The sequence below is a fragment of the Kwoniella botswanensis genome, chromosome 2 (assembly GCF_036426115.1).
Source record: "Kwoniella botswanensis chromosome 2, complete sequence".
Taxonomy (NCBI): domain Eukaryota; kingdom Fungi; phylum Basidiomycota; class Tremellomycetes; order Tremellales; family Cryptococcaceae; genus Kwoniella; species Kwoniella botswanensis.
The window spans coordinates 1,743,289-1,766,183 of record NC_088600.1 but is presented as its reverse complement, the minus strand read 5'-3'; the positions used below and the strand labels follow the sequence as shown (position 1 = coordinate 1,766,183).

The 22,895-nt window shown below is 44.8% G+C and overlaps 10 protein-coding genes across 10 annotated transcripts; 6 read left to right on the top strand and 4 right to left on the bottom strand.

The window, feature by feature from the left end:
- Window positions 1-368: 368 nt before the first annotated feature.
- Window positions 369-1,580, top strand: L199_007555 (uncharacterized protein; the record flags this gene model as incomplete). The annotated part of the gene is made up of 6 exons (XM_064893244.1): window positions 369-643; window positions 712-793; window positions 858-923; window positions 983-1,116; window positions 1,206-1,268; window positions 1,331-1,580. 6 exons carry the CDS (start codon window positions 369-371, stop codon window positions 1,578-1,580), a joined length of 870 nt encoding a protein of 289 aa, XP_064749316.1.
- Window positions 1,581-1,732: 152 nt separating this feature from the next.
- On the bottom strand, window positions 1,733-4,366 carry L199_007554 (uncharacterized protein; the record flags this gene model as incomplete). Its single annotated transcript, XM_064893243.1, has 6 exons — window positions 1,733-2,728; window positions 2,820-3,122; window positions 3,207-3,417; window positions 3,491-4,021; window positions 4,073-4,164; window positions 4,217-4,366. 6 exons carry the CDS (start codon window positions 4,364-4,366, stop codon window positions 1,733-1,735), a joined length of 2,283 nt encoding a protein of 760 aa, XP_064749315.1.
- Window positions 4,367-4,625: 259 nt separating this feature from the next.
- Window positions 4,626-5,965, bottom strand: L199_007553 (uncharacterized protein; the record flags this gene model as incomplete). Its single annotated transcript, XM_064893242.1, has 6 exons — window positions 4,626-4,912; window positions 4,970-5,206; window positions 5,281-5,446; window positions 5,512-5,585; window positions 5,641-5,770; window positions 5,837-5,965. The coding sequence occupies 6 exons, from the start codon at window positions 5,963-5,965 to the stop codon at window positions 4,626-4,628; spliced, it is 1,023 nt and encodes a 340-aa protein (XP_064749314.1).
- Window positions 5,966-6,449: 484 nt separating this feature from the next.
- Window positions 6,450-8,395, top strand: L199_007552 (uncharacterized protein; the record flags this gene model as incomplete). The annotated part of the gene is made up of 6 exons (XM_064893241.1): window positions 6,450-6,760; window positions 6,818-6,860; window positions 6,924-7,057; window positions 7,139-7,368; window positions 7,465-8,059; window positions 8,134-8,395. 6 exons carry the CDS (start codon window positions 6,450-6,452, stop codon window positions 8,393-8,395), a joined length of 1,575 nt encoding a protein of 524 aa, XP_064749313.1.
- A 2,067-nt stretch (window positions 8,396-10,462) lies between these two features.
- L199_007551 (uncharacterized protein) lies at window positions 10,463-13,927 on the top strand (the record flags this gene model as incomplete). Its single annotated transcript, XM_064893240.1, has 5 exons — window positions 10,463-12,024; window positions 12,101-12,131; window positions 12,195-12,783; window positions 12,863-13,318; window positions 13,404-13,927. The coding sequence occupies 5 exons, from the start codon at window positions 10,463-10,465 to the stop codon at window positions 13,925-13,927; spliced, it is 3,162 nt and encodes a 1,053-aa protein (XP_064749312.1).
- An 825-nt stretch (window positions 13,928-14,752) lies between these two features.
- L199_007550 (uncharacterized protein) lies at window positions 14,753-16,171 on the top strand (the record flags this gene model as incomplete). Its single annotated transcript, XM_064893239.1, has 7 exons — window positions 14,753-14,841; window positions 14,907-14,994; window positions 15,071-15,148; window positions 15,217-15,260; window positions 15,326-15,404; window positions 15,481-15,581; window positions 15,667-16,171. 7 exons carry the CDS (start codon window positions 14,753-14,755, stop codon window positions 16,169-16,171), a joined length of 984 nt encoding a protein of 327 aa, XP_064749311.1.
- A 259-nt stretch (window positions 16,172-16,430) lies between these two features.
- On the bottom strand, window positions 16,431-17,666 carry L199_007549 (uncharacterized protein; the record flags this gene model as incomplete). The annotated part of the gene is made up of 2 exons (XM_064893238.1): window positions 16,431-16,562; window positions 16,692-17,666. The coding sequence occupies 2 exons, from the start codon at window positions 17,664-17,666 to the stop codon at window positions 16,431-16,433; spliced, it is 1,107 nt and encodes a 368-aa protein (XP_064749310.1).
- A 399-nt stretch (window positions 17,667-18,065) lies between these two features.
- Window positions 18,066-20,155, top strand: L199_007548 (uncharacterized protein; the record flags this gene model as incomplete). The annotated part of the gene is made up of 6 exons (XM_064893237.1): window positions 18,066-18,397; window positions 18,458-18,581; window positions 18,669-18,778; window positions 18,836-18,917; window positions 18,971-19,014; window positions 19,081-20,155. The coding sequence occupies 6 exons, from the start codon at window positions 18,066-18,068 to the stop codon at window positions 20,153-20,155; spliced, it is 1,767 nt and encodes a 588-aa protein (XP_064749309.1).
- A 408-nt stretch (window positions 20,156-20,563) lies between these two features.
- On the bottom strand, window positions 20,564-21,174 carry L199_007547 (uncharacterized protein; the record flags this gene model as incomplete). Its single annotated transcript, XM_064893236.1, has 2 exons — window positions 20,564-21,059; window positions 21,161-21,174. The coding sequence occupies 2 exons, from the start codon at window positions 21,172-21,174 to the stop codon at window positions 20,564-20,566; spliced, it is 510 nt and encodes a 169-aa protein (XP_064749308.1).
- Window positions 21,175-22,154: 980 nt separating this feature from the next.
- Window positions 22,155-22,769, top strand: L199_007546 (uncharacterized protein; the record flags this gene model as incomplete). Its single annotated transcript, XM_064893235.1, has 1 exon — window positions 22,155-22,769. The coding sequence occupies one exon, from the start codon at window positions 22,155-22,157 to the stop codon at window positions 22,767-22,769; it is 615 nt and encodes a 204-aa protein (XP_064749307.1).
- Window positions 22,770-22,895: the final 126 nt, after the last annotated feature.

Here is a 22,895-nt window from a genome sequence, read left to right as displayed (position 1 = left end):
GTTCATCAGGAGGCCGATCCTTGTCGGCTCATCGGGATGTCTCGCGTCTCTATGGACGGCATGCACGGCATCCCAACACCATGCGTGAAGCGGCGCCAAGAACAGCAATGGATCCAGTTGGTGAAGATAAGGATATCAAGTGTGCGGTCATCTCACCGACAGCGATGTATCAGGTCGTCGGCCGGAGACCCGCCCTTATCAAGTTCTTCGGATAAGAGCGAAAGTACCCAGGTCCGATGTTCTATAAAGAAAATGAGAATACTGGCCAAGCCGGGGTTGAGCCAGCGAAACATTCATTTCATTCAACGAATTCATCCTCTTGTCCCTTTTGTAGTACTCGTGCAGATACACATTGCACAGTAAACAATATGACGGCTTCGAATGGGACCATTGGAGACTCCTCCAAATTCACCGAAGATCCCCTATATCAAAAGACGATGTCGTTAGTCCGCCCAAACTGGTTAAAGGAGAAGATGGAGGAGGGGGGTTTGGGTTTCTCATTCGGAATGTCCATGACCTTTTCACCGGATGTAGCTCTGTTAGCCAAAGTTGCTGGATATACTGCCGTTTTGATCAATCTGGAACATTGTCGAGCCGGTATAGAAACCGCTTGTGATGTCGCTTGTGCCTGCTTGAATATTGGGTGAGTGAGCTGCTTGGTAAAAACCAGGATTCGGCAAGCTGAACCATAGAGAATGGCATGTATCTTAGAATCTCCCCTATCTGCGTCATACCTTCCCTACAATCCGACTGGATCTCTAGATTACTTGATAACGGTGTACAAGGTATCATAGTGAGTACGAAAAAAACGTCCAAAAGAGCATACTTGAAGCTCATACATGTCAAACGGGTGGTAGGTCCCCAGGACAGGCACAGCTGCTATGGCTAAAGAGCTTGTGAAGCTCTCCAAATTTCGACCCTTGGTAAGTCTCTCTCCCTGATACTGCCCACACAAGACTAAGCGTTGTTTGAACTTTTGCAGGGTGAACGACCATTGACTTTCACACCACAAATGCAATATCAAATGCCTCATGCGGAGTACGCTAAACTCGCTCAAAACAATACCACTCTGACCATGCCGATGATTGAGACTGTAGAAGGCTTAGAGAATTGCGAGTAAGTCCTGCTCTCTCATAAAAGTTCTCTTCTCGTGCATGCGTGTGTTTCTCGATCACCGCTAATCATTTCTGCGTCATCTCCTATAGAGAGATTGCAGCTGTTGAAGGTGTTGATGCTATCTTTGTGGGAGCATGGGATCTCGCCGACGAGTGAGTGTCTGTCTGGGCTTCATTCTGTCACAGACTGAGTTGACTAATATCGAGTGATGTAGTATGGGTATCGGTGGACAACGTGATAGTCCTCTCCTCTACGAAGCTCTTAGCAAGATATGTCGAGCAGCTATGAAATACAATAAATTCGTGGGACTGGGTGGCATGGAACCAAGACCTGACATCATTTCTAGATTGCGAAAGGAGTTCAACTGCGTAAGATATGTCATGGCTGGTAGGGATACTTCAGTCTTCCAGTCTGGTATGGCCGCGCAAGTCAAAGCCATTAAAGAGATCGAGGCTTCAACATAGATGGATCCGGAGTAACTGTAGTTGGTGAACATATTCATGCATGACTTTTGTATTTCTCTTCTCGCCGCTGCGGTCAAGTAGTCTGTTGAGGTAATAGAGTGGACTGCGTGCATATGCGATCTGCAAAGCAATTCGTGTCCGACACGTATGCATTAACGCAATTGAGTGTTTGGATCCCACTCAAAATCTGTAAAAGCAGACAATCCTACACTAGCCAACAAAGCATCGATTCCGACTCCTGACATGTTGATCCCTAGTGGATCTTCGGTCCTTTCCGATTCCACTGTGCCTACTGTGCCCACTATGCCATTGTCCTGTAACGTCCACTGATTCCACAGAGCAGTGTCTACCAAGCCTTCAAACAGAGTCGGGGAGAGCGCTGGGCCATTTGTGGAACTGGAGATTGTCCCAGAAACGGGTAAATGAGTAGAAATGGTTGTATCTTGCGGTATGTGCTGTGTTGAGACGTTAGTCGGCCGAAAAGGATCGAATGGGATATCGAGACATTGTGACTGAGCCTGGATTTGTGATATGTCAGACGATTCCGTCCCTGGTGAGGGAGAAGGTTGTTTCATCTTCGTTTTGACCTCGTTCGCTAAACCTTTAAAGGCCTCCCGATACTTGGCGGTTCCAGGCCAGTCTTTACAGAAATCATTTATCAGTTTCTCGCAGGTGACCATTTGTCTAACCGCCTCCCTGCACCAAGAAGATATTTCCAGATTCAGATCGTCACCTTCCCGTTCTATCAGTGTATATACCAAAGTGACTGAAACAGTCACAATATTGAATAGATGAACGTAATTCTCGGCGCATCGTTTTTGTGCGTAGAGCTGACCATATAAATCGATTGCTCTTGAGGCCGACTTCCGTAAGCGAGACATGCGTGATGGATGAGTATGAGAGAATAACGGCGAAGGTCGATACAGAGCGGTTATCAGGAGATTGTAACATAATTCCAAGAAAGGGTTATAGGAGCCGTCCTCAGGCGAACGAGGGGTGGAGTGAAACCAGTCATCGATTTGATTCCTCAGTTTGGCGAGAGTCTGTTCACCTTGTGCCTTTTGGGCATCGTCGATCAGATATACCTCATTGAGAACATGTCCGTTCAGTCGTCGCAATAAGACCACGTGGCGGAAGTATTCGTCAGACTAAGTTCCAGCACAAAGATGATGATGTGATAGCCCCGTTAGCCATTGCGTCTACCTAAACCTATTGATTCGCTAAAAGCCGGACACTCACGTTTATAGCCATTTGATATCTTGAGGATCCGCCTACCTTCTTGGGCAATTGTACGGTAATGATGTCTTCCGGTACAGTCAGAGGTTTAGTCAACGTCGAGGATATCAACCTATCCATGCTGAAAATAGTCCAGAACAATCTCCTCCTGGTATCTTGTTCAGCTGGCGGCAAGCTGTACTCTTCCCGGTGAAAGTTGAGATCGATAGCAAGACGTGCGATTAAGCCTATAACTGCATGCGGGCTGGTGTTTCCGAAGGCCATGATGGAGTACTGGGCATATAGCAGTAGGCCTGCGATACACGACTACAAAATCACATAGAGGAGGACAAGTCACCCATGATAAGTCAGCGATCAGAAATGTCAGACTTATATAATACGTCGACTCACAAGCGAGTCGGCTCTGAGGACCGCTGGAAGATGATAGAATGCATATGCTCGAAGTTTCTTCGAATGATCTAGTAATGCTATTCCACCTTTCTCTAAGACATCGCACCCAATAGCGAAAATCATAAATAATCTGTAGATCCTTATGTCGGGTTTCGAGTATTCAGATATCAAGGGAGCTCGAGGGGATGTCATGAAGTAAATTGTATGTAGACTAAAAGAACGATAATCAGGCGCGATCACTTCTCGTCGGAATGATATATCATTGTCTCAAGCTCTCTACTCACTCCTGCTCGATAAGGACTCTATCTAAGATGGGGTAGATCCCCGAAATCCAATTGAAAAAACCTTCCACCAGCTTCTGCGCTAGAGGATACGGTGGCCAAGTACTTAAATCATTCTGATTCTGATTCTGACCTGCATCTTGGTTCCCAGTACTACTACCATTATCACATTCTTCATCATCTTGGGAGGTCCCTAGCTGCTGACCAATAGTGCCCTTGAACGATAGACTTGCCTCCCTTCTATCTGGCTCAGTGGTCAAGACCTGAAGCACGATTCTTTCTGCTAACGTTGGCTCCGAGCTGACATCTCCGAATCCGATAGAGCCTGTCGAAAAAGCTTGAAAAGGTATCTCTGTGAAAGCCGTGGAAGGCTCGTTATTGATTAGTGCTGCGAATTGATGCAGAGAGGTGTTCGCAATTTGAGGTTCATTCTGAACTCCACTGGCCAAAGTTGTCAGTTCAACGACCTGCTTTTCAAGCTCTACAATCCGTTCTTTCTGAGACAATGTCTCTGCTAAGAGATCTCGAACATAGCTGGTATGTTCATTTAGCTACAGCATCCAAATGACAGGATGTGTAACTCACTTGGGATGCGATCTATCCGATATTACCACATCGTACGTACAGGTCATACGCGATTTGATGCATGCTCCACAACTCGGTTTGGATTTGTCGCACTGTCTCATGAAACAATCATTAGCCAGGATAAATGATAACGACAAGACTCACCTTCTTTTTACGCCTGTGACACCTTTGACAAGCTATGCTCGATCCATCGACGGTTCTTGCGGAAATCCGGGGAACGACCGATGGACTGGCCCTGAGTGCCGAAGTGGATCTGCCAGTCGATGTTGGCGACGGAGGTAGCTCGTCTGACATGGTGTGAATGCCAAAATTCACGGGGCAGATTGTGATCAATGGAGAGAAAGAGAGTGCTTGGTTCTATAGGTCGAACGAGTCCCAGTGGAGAGGGATCGTCAAAGATAAGCCTTTTCATTTGACCATTCACCCAGGCGCGCGCGTGTGCTCCCGAAGACCATTATGCATATGGTGTACCCTGGCAATTCTCAGGGTCAAAGCTGACGTTACTTATCTCAACTTGATATAATGATTGCATGCATGAAGTACAAGTAGCTATTTACTGGAAAGGTCCATTCACGGGTGTATTCGGATGCCCCTGCTCAAAGAATGCCCTCACATTCGCCATCGCGTCTCTTTCACCTCTATAGATTGTTCCTTTGGTATAAGCAGCCACATGTGGAGTTATGGTGACCCTTGGGTTGTTCTTGAAGTACTCCGGAATTGCAGGTTCGTTCTCAAAGACATCCAACGCGGCTCTCTTCACCTTGTTGCTCTTCAATGCATTGATGAGAGCCTCCTCGTTGATTGTTGGCCCTCTCGAGCTGTTAATGATGAAAACTCCATCTAAAGGATTGGAGTCAGCGTGAGATCATTTTCATGTGATGAAATGAGAATACGTACCTTTCATCATGGCGAATTGCTCGTGATCCAGAATATGGAATGTTTCCGGCGTATGAGGCGTCAGGACGGCTATAACATCTGCCTCCTTGCACAGCTCGTCCCTCGTTGCGTATTTTACGTCGAGCTTTGCTTCTTCCTCGGCGGAAAGCGGGTTTCTGGTGTGGTAAATTGCATTGATTCCGAACGCCTGACACTTCTTGATGAAGTCCTTGCCTATCCGACCGAGACCAATGACACCTATGAGAAGCCAGCAGGTCTCCGTCAATACTATTTGGCGGGTCCTGGTAGTTTGGACAGAATGAGCGACTTACCTAACGTCAAACCCGCCGGATCCACAGTCAACTCCACTTCCGCGTGGTTCTTGCCCAGATTAGCTGCTCTCTCCGCCATGGTCAAACCCCTCAAAACCGATAGGAAGAGCAGAACGGTGAAATCCGCAGTTGCCAGCGTGACCGCATCCGGGGTATTGGTGAAGTACTACAACAGTAACAGCTGTCAATTCTTGGTCCATTCGTTACTTCAAGCTCCCAAGCAAAACTCACACAACCATGTGCCGTTATGTCATTCACTCTAACATTGTCATAACCTGTTCCGCATTGAGCGAAGCAGCCAACCTCTGCGAGACGCTTCACGTCAGTGATCTGATTGTACCCAACATTAAATCCACTCACTATTTCCGTTCTGCCATAGAGGGCCCAGCAAGTCTTCGTCCATAGGTGCGTAGGTTCCATTCGCGAAAAACAAGAATGCGGCCTCAAAGGGTCCTTCGGTCTCGCACAATCGCTTGATCTCAGCTTTGACCTATTGGCGACTGTCCCTCAGCTACCATATCGCTGATACACTCTTTTGCAACATAGTCGAGCATACCTTATCTCTCGGGCCTCTATTGACCATGTGCACCTCGTAGTCCTCACATAATTGCTTGAATTCTTCGATAGCACCTGCACCCGGGCCGACCCCTAGAATCTTTCGTTTGTTCGTGGTAGAGACTGCCATCTTGGTGATTGAACGCTCCAGGCTAACAGACAAGCTGCTTCGACATCGCTCGTAGATATTAGTGTATACAATGCAATATTGTTGACTATCTGAGATTCGATGCAATCGGCTATCGGATTGCATACCAGTTTCTCGGGAAACCGAATGTCGGTGCAAGCGCCGACAGGAACCATTTTGACCCTTAAATGGAGTTAAAGGGTTTTTCGAAGCATTTTGGGCCTACAATTCGCAACCTGCCGGGATTGGCCGGGCTACGAAATGCTTATCACCAATAAGTTCTCTCGACGGCGATGGGCCCGATCATCGTTGATAACGACCTCTGCTGTCGCCTCTCGGCGCGCTACGGAAATGGAAGCACATATCGTCCTAGAAGTACTAAGACATTTATAAAAGGCATTCATTCCTTATGGATGGTCGAGGTTCATCAACGCTCTCCCGCTATCTATTCATCGACCAAGAGCTTACGTTCAGTACTGAAGCGAAAATGGTGACTACAATTGGCGAAAGTGTCCAGGCAGGACTAACCCTGACCACCTCCAATGACCCGCGAGACAATCCTACAACTATAATCTCCTCGGATGTGAAGGGCAGATCTACGAAAGGTCCATGGCAAAAGTTCGTATCATGGATCTGGGATCCCGATTACTACGAGAAATCCAACGCCGAACGAAAGCTTGTCTTCAAGCTTGACTGCGCTCTGTTGTCCTTGTTGTGCTTTGGATGGTTGATGAAATACATCGATCAGACCAATTTGGCGAATGCTTATGTCTCTGGTATGAAGGAGGATTTACACATGTATGTCCTCCCATGTATATGGAGATTCGGATATCTCAATGCTGACCTATGCAATAGTGAAGGTAACCAATATACATGGATGCAAACTATCTACAATGTCGTGAGTGGCAGTTACGTAACAATACCTTGTCGGACGATGTGGCTAAGGTTGTGACTTGCACAGGTGGTATGCGTCATGCAATTGCCTTCAAACTTGATCGTCCTGAAGGTGAGACCATCCTGGTGGTTGGCCATGTGCGAGATCGGCTGGGCGATCTTCACTTTCGCTCAAGCGGGGGCGCAAAACTACCAACAGATGTAAGTGGCACTTTCGGTCAAGAGTGGATTGGTGGTCGTCGCTCTCTGATTTAATGACACTTCTTCTCTTCTTCACAATAGGTATGCCTTCCGATTCTTCGTGGCATTCTTTGAGGCGGCGTTCCAGCCTGTGGCATACTTCATCCTCGGTTCCTGGTACACAAAGACCGAGCTCGCGAAGCGAGCTTCCATTTTTTATGTCTCCGGACCGATCGGACAGGCTTTCTCGGGCTTCCTTCAAGCCGCCGTCTACAAAAACATGGACGGACTTCACGGACTAGCGGGGTGGAGGTGGCTGTACATTGTGTGTGGTACGTAATAGGGCCGTCAGCATGCTCCGAGCGTCCTCGGAGGGTCAAAAAATGGTTCGGAACGTCGAGAAACTGATATAGAATGGATGTTTTCAGGTATAATGACCATTCCGTGTGGAATTGCCATTTTTCTGTTTTTACCGGACTTCCCCGAAAACTGTAACGCCTGGTACATCACTGAAGAGGAAAAAGAGATGGCTAAGGGGCGTTGTGCAAGAAACGGGACTATCACCCTATCGTCGGCTCTTAATGTCCGAACTCTCAAGAGGGTCATTGCAAAATGGCACTTTTGGTTGCTCATTCCCACCTACATCTGTTATGCTTACGGTATCCAAAACTACAATTACTTCGGTATCTACCTGAAGGCGGCTGGGTACTCTGTCAGTGCGAGGAATGTCTTACCCGCTTGCGCGAATTTGATCGGTATTCTGCCACAATTGACCTGGGGTTGGTGTTCAGACAGATTCAGAAGTAGATACGCCTGGTGTCTCATTCCATGCCTTTGGGGTTTAGTTCCAACGGTGATCTTGGCCGTCTACCCCGACTCTAACACCTTGAAAGTTTTCGCCTTCATGGTCACTGGTACCTACTTTGTCACTCATATCTGGTGGAGTTGGGTCAATGAGATCTGTCAAGGTAGTATGGAAGAAAGAGCCTTCATCATCGCTTCTATCAATTGTGCTTTCTATGCGTAAGTTCAATTGTGCTGTGACATCCAGGTCAGAGAAGGACAGACAAGCTCATTGATCACAATGGACGGAATAGCGTCAATGCTTGGCTGCCAACGATTATTTTCCTGCAAACTGAAGGTCCTAGATTCCCTAAAGGTTACCCTACAGTCTTAGGGTGCAATTGCGCAGGTATGGTCGGCTTCACGATCATTTGGCTCTTGCACAAGAGGCAGATCAGACAGGAAGAAGCCGATTTGGTTGGTACAGTGGAAGAAGCCGGAGTACCAATGGAAGAGGTCGACGATAAGGCGGTGGATGACAAGAACGTCACTCAAGTATCTGTTCTCAAGGCATAATTCATTGATCGATATACACTTGAGAATCGATGACGACGATATGAGTCCGCGTAGAACGAATATACAGTAGATACATGAAGACTTCTAAGGTCAGGATTTGATATGTTGCGTTGTCTTTTAGACCGTATATAGTATACTTAGATTAGCTAGGTGTTGTAGAGTGAATTAATTATATGGATATGCTTATCTTTTACTTGAATGCTGGGTGAATCAATTTTGGAGTTGAGGCGGTCCATCCATATGTGTTGTATGAAGCAGCGCGGTGCGTATTACTCGTTCAGGTTTCACCGTCCCGATCTTCCTGAGCGTCAACCCCACAAGTATGGAATTGTCCTACGGCTTTGTTGTAGATCCTTCGGCTTGGAGCTAGCGTCGTTCACTTACCTTGTTCAGCACTTCGCTTTTTTGTACCATGACTGTGCAGTAGAAGAATGCAGGTTTTTGAAAGGCGACTTCATATGCGTTCCATCAAAATCCCTTTGTATCCTGCATGTGCACGGAGCAGTCGGTCCAGCAAGCGAGTCCAGGCTCTACATGCATGCATGAATGCGTGCATATACTAAAAGTTCAGCTGAATGGCAACGATCTTAGCCAGCCTAATCATGCGAGCATTCCAGGCAGAGGTGGGTTGCGATAGAAGACCTCTCCCCACTCGCCGACAATAAAAAGAATTCGAATTTTCCCATCACGAAGCTCCGACAACAGAAACGGCATAAAGTAGTCGGATTGCCGTTATGAACGTTGGGTCAGCATTACAGAGCTTCATGATTGAGCAACGAGGAGAATGCTTTATGATCGTCATGCCACTGTACAAACATCCTGCCTGGTGGGAATCTACACCAGGCACCCTCGAACAAAAACAAGGTTCCGGAAGGAGAGTTTTCTGATTCCAATCGAAGGCGTCTTCCTGTTACCCCGCAGCAATTACGATATTCCGCTTTCTTGAGCCGGTTTCACTCTTCGCGGATCGCGCAGAAAGTTCAAGGGAAATCAAGTTCATCGTTCAGATGTCTAAGGTCTTTTACGTGAAAATTTATGCAGGTCCTATTTTTAGTCATTGGAAAGGCTTAGAATTTCAAGTGACGTGCAAGGCTTTCGTCTGATCATTCACCGTTCTACAAGCCAGAACCGCAATTGGTATCAATTCATCATTTTGTGAATCATCAACTGCTACTTAGGCATCTAAAGCTATTTATATACTTACGTGCCGTATCATAGCCGTACCTGTGGATCCTTCGAACGAAAGAAAGTATAATCTTGCACTACTCGTGTTCCGGCAAGTTTAGACTTTCACCATCTTTAGTAGTATAACACGCTATGATACGAAAGAATAGAAATGGGAGGCAGATCTTTTTGAACCCTTCTAAATACATCGATTATCGCACTGTGAGGTCTCGAAAACGTAACAAGCGCAGTTACACGTCTCAAGCCTTAATTAAGCCTTTTCCATCTCATCATAAATTGAGATCTGACATATTTGTGGTTTAGGGTAGTAAAAATAGATCACTCCAAAGTTATTTTTGATCCTCTGTATCTAGCATCTCTACCAGTCTAACCACCTCGACGAAAAGGTGCATTATCAATTATATCACATATATATAGATTTCGCACGACATAAACAACAAAATAAAGCGGTACATCGAACAATAAGAAGAAAGTGATAAGACCACCCGCAGCTATTCTGAGTCCGCTCTGTCGTCCCGAATCAATCAATTTAGAACAACCATAACATCCTTCTCGCAGCTCTCGCAAACGACACTTCGACCTACTGCGGTCTCGCTCTTTCTATACTGTGCAGCACGATCAGGACATCTATCAAAAAGGGTCACGCGAGCAAGGGAAGATAAGAGAAGAAGAAGAAAATTAGACTGCGAAGTCCAGGGTATTTTTAGCATCTAGCAGCAGATTCGGGGTTTTTTGTCATCATTCGTCCCAGCTGCGAGACGCGGCTTTCTTTCGAGGGAGGAATACGTCGGTAGACAAGGTCGAAGAAAACCTGAATTCCTCAGTTTAGTGCATTCGCATTCACATCACTATTGTGCCGACAAGAAGTGAAAAACAGCAACAATGATTATAAGACCTAGGAGGCTACGGACGAAAGTCCTTGGTTATTTGATGTATCCATTTATCCAAAGTACCCAAAGTTCAACGGCCTATACATCATCTCTGGAAACACACAATTATACTGCTATCCCAGCTTCACCTACATCTACAATATCATCCATCGATCTTTCAAGTCCTCGATTGACAATTAGTGACATGCCTTCGGATAATAATGAGAGGAGGGAATCATACCCTCTGAGTATAGCTTCTACATCTTCGTCTTCTTCTGGTTCACCCGAATCATCCTCTACTACCAAGTTCCAGACTCACGAAAAGCATTATCACCCGATAACCGAGGATGATTACCTAGATGAGGAAGAGGAAGAAGAAGAATATGGAACATCGGAATCAACGGGATTATTAGGTTTCTTACCTCTACCAAAATGGAAGCGAGAAATTGAAGATAAGTTATCGTTATCTTCTACCTCATCCACCTCCTTACATCAGAGGAGAAGAGGGAGGAATCGTAAACAACGAAGATCGATATTCATACCTTTAGTCAGCATTGCATGTCTAAGTGGCATGTTGATGGTTGGAATATATGTATATTCTCAGCGGTCAACTTATAAAAGAACTACGACTACGGAAGTTGACGAATCAACCTATATACCCATTCCAGAAGAGGTATCTCAAAATCAGTCTTCCATTGAGTTGATACCAACCTCTACGCCTCAATGGGTTATTGACGTTAAGGAAATACCAGATGATCCAACTCATATTTTGATTCCACCTCATGAATCAGACTCAGTCGAATTACTACAACCTCTCCATGATAGATTGCCACACGATGTCCTTGAATCGTACTTCTCTACAGGTCTCTTGCCAACCTCTTTTAACTCCGATTCCGATCTCGCCAAACAAAGACCTATGGATCTAGTATATCTATTCGTCAATGCCTCTTCAGAATATCTCCAGGAGAATATGGAATTGGCGGAAGTGAAAGAAGGGATCGAGCTAGTGGGGAAGAAAAGACATTGGAGGGATAATGGAGAATTAAGAGGTGCTTTGAGATCAGGTATAAAAGGCTTCAATGATAATTTGGGCAAAGTACATGTCATATCTGCCGATTGGGCAATGACCGATCGAGATGAATCGGTTTTCAGCCAAGTCCTGAATGGTCAAGATGGATGGAGAATCGGTCAAATTCCAGAATGGTTGAATTGGGATTCGCAGAGAGAAGAAGGAAGTAAATTGAACTGGCATTTCCATTCTGATGTATTCCGCCTACCTGTCGACTCTAATGGACGGTCTACGATCAAAGCAGATGGTGTCGAAAAGATACAAGAACCAACTATTGAAGATGAAGTAGAGGAGGAGGAGGAGAATGAACAGATCGAAAATGGCAATGTCGGTAATTCCACAGAAGACGGTACGAGGCCACAGCCCCAAGTACGACTCGATCCCCCAACGCCGATCGATGTAGTCTGGAACAACGAACAAGAATGGAAAGAACTCGCTACCCCAAATTTCAATTCGTTCGCCATTGAAAGTAGGATGAGTTGGCTGAAGGACGTTTCGGAGAATTTGTGAGTCCAGTCTTCCGTAACTTGGAAAGTTGGATATTATTGAATGCTTAATGTGGGACCTTGTATGGTATTGTAGTGTTGCATTCAACGATGATATGTTCATTCTTGTGAGTCAATCGAGTCCACTTCATGTCTTGCTTTATACGGTAGCTGATAACACATACCTATAGCGAAACCTCTCTACATCCGATTTCCGTCATCCTCTCCTAGGTAGTGTCTTCCGTATGGACTCCGGTCTACTAGTCAACCCGTCCATGACACCTATGCAACTCACCGACTCAGGCGAATGGGGAGCATTACAACATGCCAATCAACTCATCTCGAAGAGGTTCCCAGCAAGAAGGAGAATGTATTTACATCATTTACCCAAAATACAATCGAAACATATAATGAACGAGGCTCTTACCATGTTCCGCGAAGACTTGAGCGTATCGACCACTAGAACATTTAGAGAATCCAAGAGGGGTCAAGGCGATGTTGAGATGGCTTGGTTAACTACCAACCTCCGTATTGAGCGATGGAGAGAATCCCTACTCTGGTCTTATATCGTTGCTAAAGTCGGACATCGAAATGGAGGGAAATGGAATGATCAAGCGAGGTTGGATTTAATTCAATTAATGAAAATTACAGATGATCAAATATCGGGATATCAAAATGTGGTGATTGAACGAAGGGATGATAGATTGACTTTGGCCGATTCGTTCGAAGCTGATAAACAAGTTGATTGGAATGGACCAAAAGCTTCAGTCTATCAATATTGTAAGTTCAATCGATGATTATCTTTCACGCTCTCGTGTACGTATGATGACTCAAAGCTGATCTGATCTCATGTTTGTAGCCTCACTTGATGGTCATCTGAATCTCCTATCCGATATCGACAATCGAAAATGTATATTCAGTCTTCAACAATGTTTACCCGCTCGATTCTTCCTTGATCCCGAGATATCGTACTCCTCAGAAGAGATATTCAAGCAATTGGCATTCGCTGAAGCGTCTTGTGGAGATTGTCTGATCAGTGCGTTGATCAACGAATCGGGTGAAAGAGGGATAGAGGCGTTCCTACCCTCTCTAGATCAATTGTATCACCCTAATACTACTACGGTAGAGAGAGAATGGAAGACTAGCGAACCAATCTTGCAATTGACCAATTCATGGGAAGAATCAGATTTTAGCATTGAAGCCAATGTGTTCAAAGATCAGGATATCTGGTCAGGAGCGTTGGTGAGGATTGATGGTGCTGTAGAACTTAGACGATGGTGTATCAAGCTCTTATCCAGGTACAACTATGTCTTTGGTGAGTTTACCAGTTCAGATTTTTGTTTTGTCCCAGGTGCTTTGGCTAATTTCTGATGTTTACCTCTCGACATTTGATCGATTAGCCTCGAGTCCAGTTAGATTCTCGCCTATTCACAATATCGGTGAACTTCGTACAGCCCTACAATCAGTAGAAGAGAGTCCGGACATTGCAATGTTCTGCATCAATGATGATCAGTATGATTCGAGTAGTGGGAAAGTCCGTCGATTATTTGGAAGTTGGATGAACGAGAAATTTGGTGGATCCGTTCCTGGAGTGAACTACGAGAGAGAGGGAGTAGAATGGGCTCATGTCTTACCTGAAGATGAAAGAAGGAGCTTAACGAGAGAAGAGGAAGAAAGAGATCGATATGGTTATTCACCTATACCAATAGGTAATTCAGGTAATAACCACAAGTCAAAACAACGAAAAAATAGAAATAGAAATAGGATAATCCAAAAATCAACAGTATTAAATGATAACGAATCCCCTTACTATTATGACGATGACAATGACGATAATGACACCAATGACGATAATGATGATGGGTTTAATCAGTATGGATGGAAATTAGGTGTTGTAGAGAATATTACTGATGCTAACTGGTGAACGGATTAGAAGAAGGAATAAAATGAATTGCCGCGAAGAAGCATCGCTTCATGATATCAACTGTGTGAACTTGCATCTTGTACCATAGATTTGTAGATCATAGAAATACTTGCATGGGCTGTCACAGCATGTATGATATAGCATCATCAACAAGTACTACTGTAAAGTATGATCAATGATTGTCCAGACCTGAGATGCAGCAACCGACCTTGCCAATCGTCAGTCACGAAGTCTCAGATCTCCTAATAATTGATACCCACCCCAACAACACCTCCCTGGGACCTTATTCTCATGCCTGATCGAGCGTTGTCCAACTCCGAGTTGTGTCAATTGTTCGGTGTTCGTGGTTGAAGTGTCGAATTGGTTTCCTATTGTTCTGGCATCCCATGCATGCATGACACGTACCGGATGATGCCCGTGCCTGAGCTTGACAGCTGTCTTTATTGTTCTTAATTACCTGAAGTGGTATACAATGGGCATCGATTATCTCCGAAATACCATTCGAACCCTGGAAATGTCATCCAACTCTTTATTGTTCTTGTTCAGCTTTTTCATCATGCTACCGCTGTACCCACCACGAACAATGAACAATGGACAAGCACCAAATGACAAGTGTACCAAGTGCTTTTTGTTCCCTAAGAGTATGCATGTATAAATGTACAGGTATATGTATATGTGAAAAGATGTGACCTGTCAATCTTCCGCATAAACTATCTTCATCTACATCTTGATCTTCGTAATCATAACCTCCCCAATTCATCTAAACCCCTCCCCCTACCTTGGTATACAACGACGACGGCACCTTCACATCCCAATTTTCATTCAATGATCAGAAGACAGGACGGAGCGAATACGACTGATACCAGTAACGGGAGTAGCTCCACCGCGGGTGTTCCTACTTGTGTCATCACTTGGTGAGTGGTTCGACCCGCATACCGCGAGATGTCGTCGGACCCACACTGATGATTGAGCTATGTAGTATGGCGCAAGCTCCTACGACAGGATGTTCAGGTGCAGACGACTGGACCTGTCTCTGTGCCTCTTCAGATTTCATAAATTCAGTCGGAGTGAGTCAAACATCCCCTCTTACCACCCCAGCACGTATAGTATTGTTGCTGATGTAGCCATACTTGATTGCAATAGGCATGCTGGACTTCCTCATGTTCCTCTGCGGATGCTGCATACGGTCAAGCGTATGCCAATCAAGCTTGTGCTTTCTATGTGAGTCGTTCATCTTCCATATACTCATGGCCTATCGATCTGACTGACATATACTTCGCTTCTGATAGGGTGTCCCAATCGGAGGTAACAGTACTTCCTCGACTACCACTTCGTGAATTTCTTATCAATATCCTCGTCATTTTAAAAGCCCTTCTGACATTCCATTCATCCAATTAGTGAAAGCGAACCCTCCGGCACAGCTGTCTTATCGGAACCCCAAACTACCTCTCACTCGTTTGTCAAAGTCCAAGCTGCTGTGAGTGATCGTCGACCGTCTAAATGAACTTTGTTCCAGAAATGTACAGATGACTGATAGGAGACCGATTTAATAGATGAGCTCTATCAGCTCTCTCTTACTTGCCATCGCTATCATCTTGGGTATCTTATCCTGCAGAGCAAGATACAAGAGGGAACAAGCCGCTTCGCAGAATCGGTGAGTCATGCCATTACCTTCTACTCCCCTTCCTCCGCTCAACAACAATAATGAATGCTAACTCATTACGTCTTTCACAAATTAGAACATGGAACGGAGTCACTGGATTGACAACGATGGACTCCAAAGCACCTACTAAATCCAAGACTTCTAGATTTTTCAACAAATCAACCCATTCTAGTGCTTTTGAAAATTCTAGAAATGGAGCCAGCACCTTCCAATCTGATAACTTTGGTATCACCTCTTCCAACTTCGGTGGCAATAACACTCTGAACAATACACAATCTTTCGGTGTTTCCCCCTCAGGAAGACTAGATAGCGGTGGCGCGACCAACAACAATGGACGATTTACGAATCGACTGACGTTAGGTGAAATGAATAGTAAATCTGAAGAATGGGAATTGAATGATGTAAAGAAAGAAGAGTCAAGTATAGATGGTTTTAATGATATCTCACCAACATCATTTGAAAGTAAGATGGAATCTGAGATGGAATCGAGACTGACAGATCAAGAAAATAGTGGAATTGATAGTACGGTAGCATTGAATGTTTTACCTAAAGAAGGTAAAGGTAGAACTCATGCTGTTTAATCAGTAGTTGATCCGATATCTTCTGTATATAGAAATAACTATAGTCATATCTAGTTGGGTTGCATATTTGTTTTGATTGGCTTGTGTTTTGTCTCTTTGGTTGATTTTAGGTATATAAGTGAGGATGTATGTCTGGATGATAATATGCGACGTTATACGATATGAATTGAATGACGCGAGATGGTATTGAACATACAAAGGGTGACGGATGAGCTATGCATGAGATGAACTGTATAGCGGATACAAACACTATACCACATTATGCTGTTTGAGCTTGACCTTCACCGCCTAGAGACTCCTGAGCGATAGCTGACCATCGTCTCTTCACCTCTTCTGATACTTGATCTTCTCGCTCTTGTCTTCGTTTCATGATCTCTCGGATGGTGTTACCCTGTGAGAAAGGAGAAGATCAGTCATGGTTCCCAAACAATGTCAAATAGGAATCTTTTCAAACGGAATCCTCATTGATACAGATGGTATAAGGGTATATGATATACAGAAAATTGAGAAGATCACTCACCATATTAGCATGAGTCTTCGACCTCCATCTAGTACCTCTATAATACTTGAACATAGCTCTCTTCCTCATCTGTTCCGAGATATTCAAACTGTAATTCTCCTGTAACCAAGTATCTCTGGCTTGAGCCAATTGATCACCTACACCATTCTTCAGTCCTTGGGCATAGAGTTCATCTAGATCATCTGGGTAATGGAACGGTTCGTTCAATCCTACGACCGCTCTCTTGTAGGTATGGTTCGAACCTGATTTTCTCTGAACTTCACCTGTCCTTGATCGTCCAACTTCTCCAATATAATTATCAGTCCTGATGAACGTGACTTCTAGGTTGTATACTGCTAGAAGGTACGATCGTAAATCGTTCTTAGTCATTGCAGGTGGGATACGGAACGTAGCGATATAAGGATCATATTCTTCTCCAGGTTTGACGTGATTCCTCATTAGACGGATCTGTATATTCGGAAGATACACCCTTTGTCCTACAATCTGACTTTTTGGGTCAATCACTTCTTCACCTTCTTGACCTTCTTCTTGACCCTCTTGTTTTGATTCGACCGCAATTCTTTGACCACCCATTACACCCAACAGATACTCATGTCTTGCGACTTTACCCCTAGGAGCATATCCTCTGATTCTGGATCTCCACTCTGCGGTTCCCTTCAAGAAGCTAGCTCGAAGTTCAGAATCGCTCAATTGGGCATTATCGAATGTAGCGCTGGCCAATAAGGATTGATAATCTTTTTCTAACTGATAAGGGAATTTCTTTTCTGTGTTTGCATAATGGAGATCTGAGTCGGAAAGAGGTGACAGAGAGGTGGTTCGACCGGAGGGATGATCATGTTCGGTACGACGTCTTCGGACTGCTTGAGGGATGGTTTTGGAAACTGAAGAAGCGGAAGGGAAGATTGTGGAAGGGGCGGTGGATGGCCCTGCTCGAGCAGGGAAGGTGGCGAATGCTCGTCGGAGTATACGAGACATCGTGGTGTATGTATAGTTGGGGATGGTGACGTTGACTACAATCTGCGTTGAGCAAGAGATGTTGAGGATATATCCCATCTGCCATCGACTACCAACTTTTCAGAAATCAGAAATCAACGTTGGACTTGAATTACCTCGCACTCGGAGATATACGGGGAAATGACTCTCACCGTACAGGAAAGACTGCTTGTGGCATCCCCTCATATCAACCGGTTTACGTAACTTGCCAGTCACGTTATTTATCTAACGCGTGTCATGTCCCATGTCAGGGAGATCAAGTGAGTACAAAGTCAACAATAAAAATCAACAGTCATCAACATCAACAATCTCGTCTTGCTTCTTTATAGCTGGACACTCATATTACATATCTTGACAAACTCATACCTTCATCTGGTCAAGATGCAGAACCTCGACACACGACTGCAGTCCTTTAACGCAATAACAAAACCCAAATCAAAGGTCAAACCGGCATTCCCACTAACAGAAAATACCCATCCTAATCTTACACCGGATTCACTATCTCAAGCTGGATTCTATCATACACCGGGGTCGACAGAGGAATCATGGGATAACTGTAAATGCTTTATGTGTAATCTGGAATTGGGAGGATGGGACGAAGGAGATGATCCATTTGAAGAGCATTCCAAGAGGGGTAATTGTGCTTGGGCAGATATGGTTTGTACGGTTAAGATTGAGAAGAGGAAGAGAGATAGAAGTGATGGTGCTTATACGTGAGTGAGATTGAATTCTACATCTTTCTCAGTGCTCGATCGCTGATGGGGTCGATACAGCACAACTTACGGAACGGAAGAGTCTCTACCTCAATCGAAAGAGTCTGCATTGATAAGAGAACAAACATTCAAAAAGTGGTGGCCTCATAAGCAGAAATCGGGATGGTTGCCAACAGTGAAGAATGTAAGATCTTCTTCTACCATACCAGCTGCATGTTACTGGGAACCTGTGCCTCTTTTCGTTGCTGACACGTCTATTCAATTTCTATAGCTCGCCCAAGCAGGTTTCATATATTGCCCTTCTAGCACGTCAAAAGATACCGCCATGTGTCCGTATTGTGAATATGCTGTAGAAGGATGGGAAGCAACAGATGATCCTTGGTAAGATGTTAAATCGGTTTCCATTCAAACAGTGGCAATAGCTGATATGCGATGCAGGCAAGTACATCAAAGTAAAGTCCCCGACTGTCATTTCTTCAGAGCTGAGTTAGCAAATGGAGGACCAAGCAAGGACAAATCAGTGAATACTATACCTTCATTGCTGAGCTGTTCTTTAAGCTGATCTGAATACAGACCAAAGCTGCTGCTAAACCGAAGAAGTCTGAAGCTTCCAGAAGGTGAGTTTAGCTGGAAACAGCATGTAGTATTATGTTGAAGCGCAGCTGATTAACCGTGATATACAGGACAAAACGAGCTACTACAGCTGCTTCTCGGCCTGTCGTTTCCGAATCAGAAGAAGAGTCTACTCAGGCGACCGACCTACCGTCCGAACCAGGGTCAGTCGCCGTCTTGGAAGGGAATAATGCTAAGAATAAAGATACCGAACCTCGTTCTACTACAACAAGGAGAAAGACAAATGCTCGAGGAAAAAAGAAGGAAGACACAGTGGAAGTAGAAGCTGAACTTGGAGCTGAGACTCAAAACAAGGAAATAGACGAACCAGAGGTGATAGTGATTGGGGACGATACCATAACCTCGATATCTCAGACTCAATTGCCTGCAACGGTACCGGAGGAGGAAATACCGGTAGAAGATAAGGAGAAGAAGGGAAAAGCTAAGAAGGCGACTAAAGCCAAACCTAGAACTACTACTGCCAAATCAAAAGGAAAGAAGAAGAAGGTTGAGGAGCAGGGAGGTCAAACGGAGGATGAGGTAGTTATGCAGGAATCGGAAGTTGAAATGCAGACTGAAGAAGAACCTGAATCAATACCTCAACCTCGACTACGGCAACCTTCCAAGCCCGGTTCTCAGAACAAATCGTCATCTTCTAAACCATTACCACCTCTACCTCCAGCTAGTCCGACATCTCCCAGACCATTATCCCAATTAGATAGATTCGCTAATATACCTCCTTCGTCACCTATCCCATCAGTCAGCTTAGGCACACCAAAACCTAAATCACTATTACGGTCTACTCAACCCTCATCAGCCAATAGACCATCACCTCATTCTCAATTATCTAGAGAAGCATTAGACAGTTCTTTAACGCGTGGTGCGATAGAAGCTAGGAAGGTGATGGAAGATCTCATGGCTTCTCCAATAATTAACACGAGGAGTATGAGTGACCGGGAAAACATGGGCGAGGGAGAAGAGGAGGTGGTGAAATTTACGGAAGAGCAGAAGAAGATGACGTTGGAGGATTTAATTAGGATGGAGATGAAGAATAGGTATAGGGAGATGCAGAAGGAAGGAGAAGAGATGATTGAACGGTGGGAGGAGAGAGCGAGGAATGAGAGGAAGAAGATTGAAGCTATATGAGGTGGAGGGTAGAAGATGGTTGAGCGATAGGAAGGTGTTGAACGGGGATTTTGGACTGTCTATGTTTCGGACGTCACAGAAATGCTCAAGATTAGTCTTTACAGTAATCATCTGGTTATCTATATTTTATTGTATGTATCGTTATTTGTCAATCTCACTCTTAGCCTCAATCGCTTCACCTTTACTTTCACATCCACTGGGAACTCACCCTGTAACTGGACCATGGCAAGTGCCAGCTAACGATGAGTGTACATGAACATGGGAATCGCTCTCGGCTACTGTATGAGTGTGCATGGAAGCATTTACTAATCACCGTGATTATGGACAATATGATGTGATCAATCTCAAGGACATATGATAGATCGAGTCATTGCTGATCATCGGACTGAATGGGCTGGGCGATTCACCTTATTGACCCCTGGAACCGCCCGAGCCAGAACCAGAACCAGAACCACCTTGGTAATCGGGATGACCCCTTGGTATGTATGTACCACCAGTCGCTACTCGTTGAGGATGCCCACTGGGTATATACGTCGCTGGACCAGCGGTGGCAGTGGTAGTGGCACCACCTGCAGTACTAGTAGTACTACTGGTGGCAGTGGTGGTAGTAGTGGTAGGGGGATATTGAGAACTTCTAGCAGAAGCCGCTTGAGAAGTATATCTAGGAGGTGCTGAACCAGCCTCGGAATGTTGAGATGTTCTAGCTGAAGCCTGTCGAGATGTATATTCAGGAGCGGCAGAACTTAAATCTGAATATCTTTTAGGTGGAGTAGGTGCCCCTTCGGAATATGCTCCAAGGTGACTCATACGACCGGCTGAAGCTTCGGTAGAAGATGACCATCGAGATTGCATATTTGCAGGTGGTTGTGGATCTTGACCTTGACCTTGAGATTGACCTTGACTACTGGACAGGATGAATATATGTTCAGCTCCAAATCGATTTGTTGGCGAGGACGGTGTGCTGTAGTATACTGTGGATTAACTTGATGAATGATGATGAGGGACTCAGTATCGGACATTTTAACGAGATTTCGAGCGGTATTTATACCTTTTCCCAACCTTGGCATACGAACAAAAAGCTACACGAAGTCTCAAGAGGTACATGTTGCCTTCTTCAACCAGGTGCTTTACATAGCGGTTCGTACATCGGTAAATGTGAAAACGTTACACAAAGCCCGATACGATCTCTCAACTCCACTAGAATCAAAAGGAAATATCATACCGTTATCTCGCATTTGTATAATCGGGTTAGGCGAGATTAGAAACGTTTATTCCGCACTTTGAGTTACATAGAAGGCCAAGGACCAAATGATCCGATCAGACGGCTAGATGGTAGCCATACTGGGCCTTTCTTCCTTTTCTGATAGAAGGATTGATCTATCAAGACAAGACCATTGGTATTGCCAATGAGTCTTCGCTATGCGCATGTTACACGTTTTTGTTCAGTCTTGATATGCTTCCCTTTCTGCTTGTAAAGTGCTGGTTATTGGCGGACTCACAATGAGCCCGAGGCCTTCGTACCCTATTCGGCACCCGGTGTGTTTTCGTGGTATGGTGGTTGATGAAGTCAGAATAACGAAATGCTTCGATAGGCCATTGTGATTAGAAAAGGCCAGCTATGACTTATCAACCTTCTCAAAATAGGAGTACCCCATCGTGTTTTTGAGGCCATGATTTGTATTTCGTGTTGCAATTTAGGGTATTCTAATGGGTTGAGGTTCAACTTCTTTGGTGGAATTTGCAAATAGGACTTCTTATCCCGAGCTGGTCGAGACCTTCAGAGCTGTGCCAGAAAATAAGTTTTAAAGCACTGTAACGGCCTGACGACCATCATTCGAAAGCCAGCTCCAGTAAGATCCTTTCTTTCAGTTAAATCGTCAAAGGATGTCATATGACGGTCCTACCTGGCTGACCTGTTTATGGGCTAGTTCCAATCGAGTCAATCCCGCTCTTCTTTTCGTCATCTACCAACATACTGCCAAATCAATCACACCAAACCATGGTGTTTGGTAATAGCATACCTACCAATCGAGAAGAGTCAGTACATAATTACTGGACTGACCGGCAGACCAGATACATCTCAGATGGGACCGTCGGTCCAGGATCGATCCCTTCCTCTGCACTTCCCGAACGGTCCTTCCCTATCAGACAGGATCATTCGGTATATCCTAGGAGTCCTCGCCCTCGTGTACTCCCGTCAGATATAGATAATGATAATGAGGAGGAGGAGGAGAATCCTAGGAATCTGAGAGTTGGAATTTCACGTTCCACTTCGAGGGAGACATCAACAGTGACTGAAGAAGGGACGAAGATGAGCATGGAGAAGGATGACGCAAGTGAAGCAAGTATTACGAAGAATGATATTCGGAGTGAAGGCCAGAGTACCAGTGTGACGAGCAAAAATTCAAATAAGGCTGATGAAGAGGATAAGAAGGAGGAAGATAATGACACAAAATCGGAAAATTCCGATTCGCAAGTATCATCGAAAATATCCACTAATACAGATGATAACTCGACAAAAAGTGGTTCCAATTCTGACAGTATGAATACTGCCAGATCTGGTTGGAAATCTGTACCCGTCACTACGATCAGTATACCGAATACGTCATGTTAGAATGAACGTTATGCACACTGACGAAGGTCTTATCCAGACCAAGAGTTACCGATGCTATGTAGGGAGCACAATTAAGATACGATGTCATATTCCTTCTCGAGTCTTGCAAGTGGAGGTCGGACGATT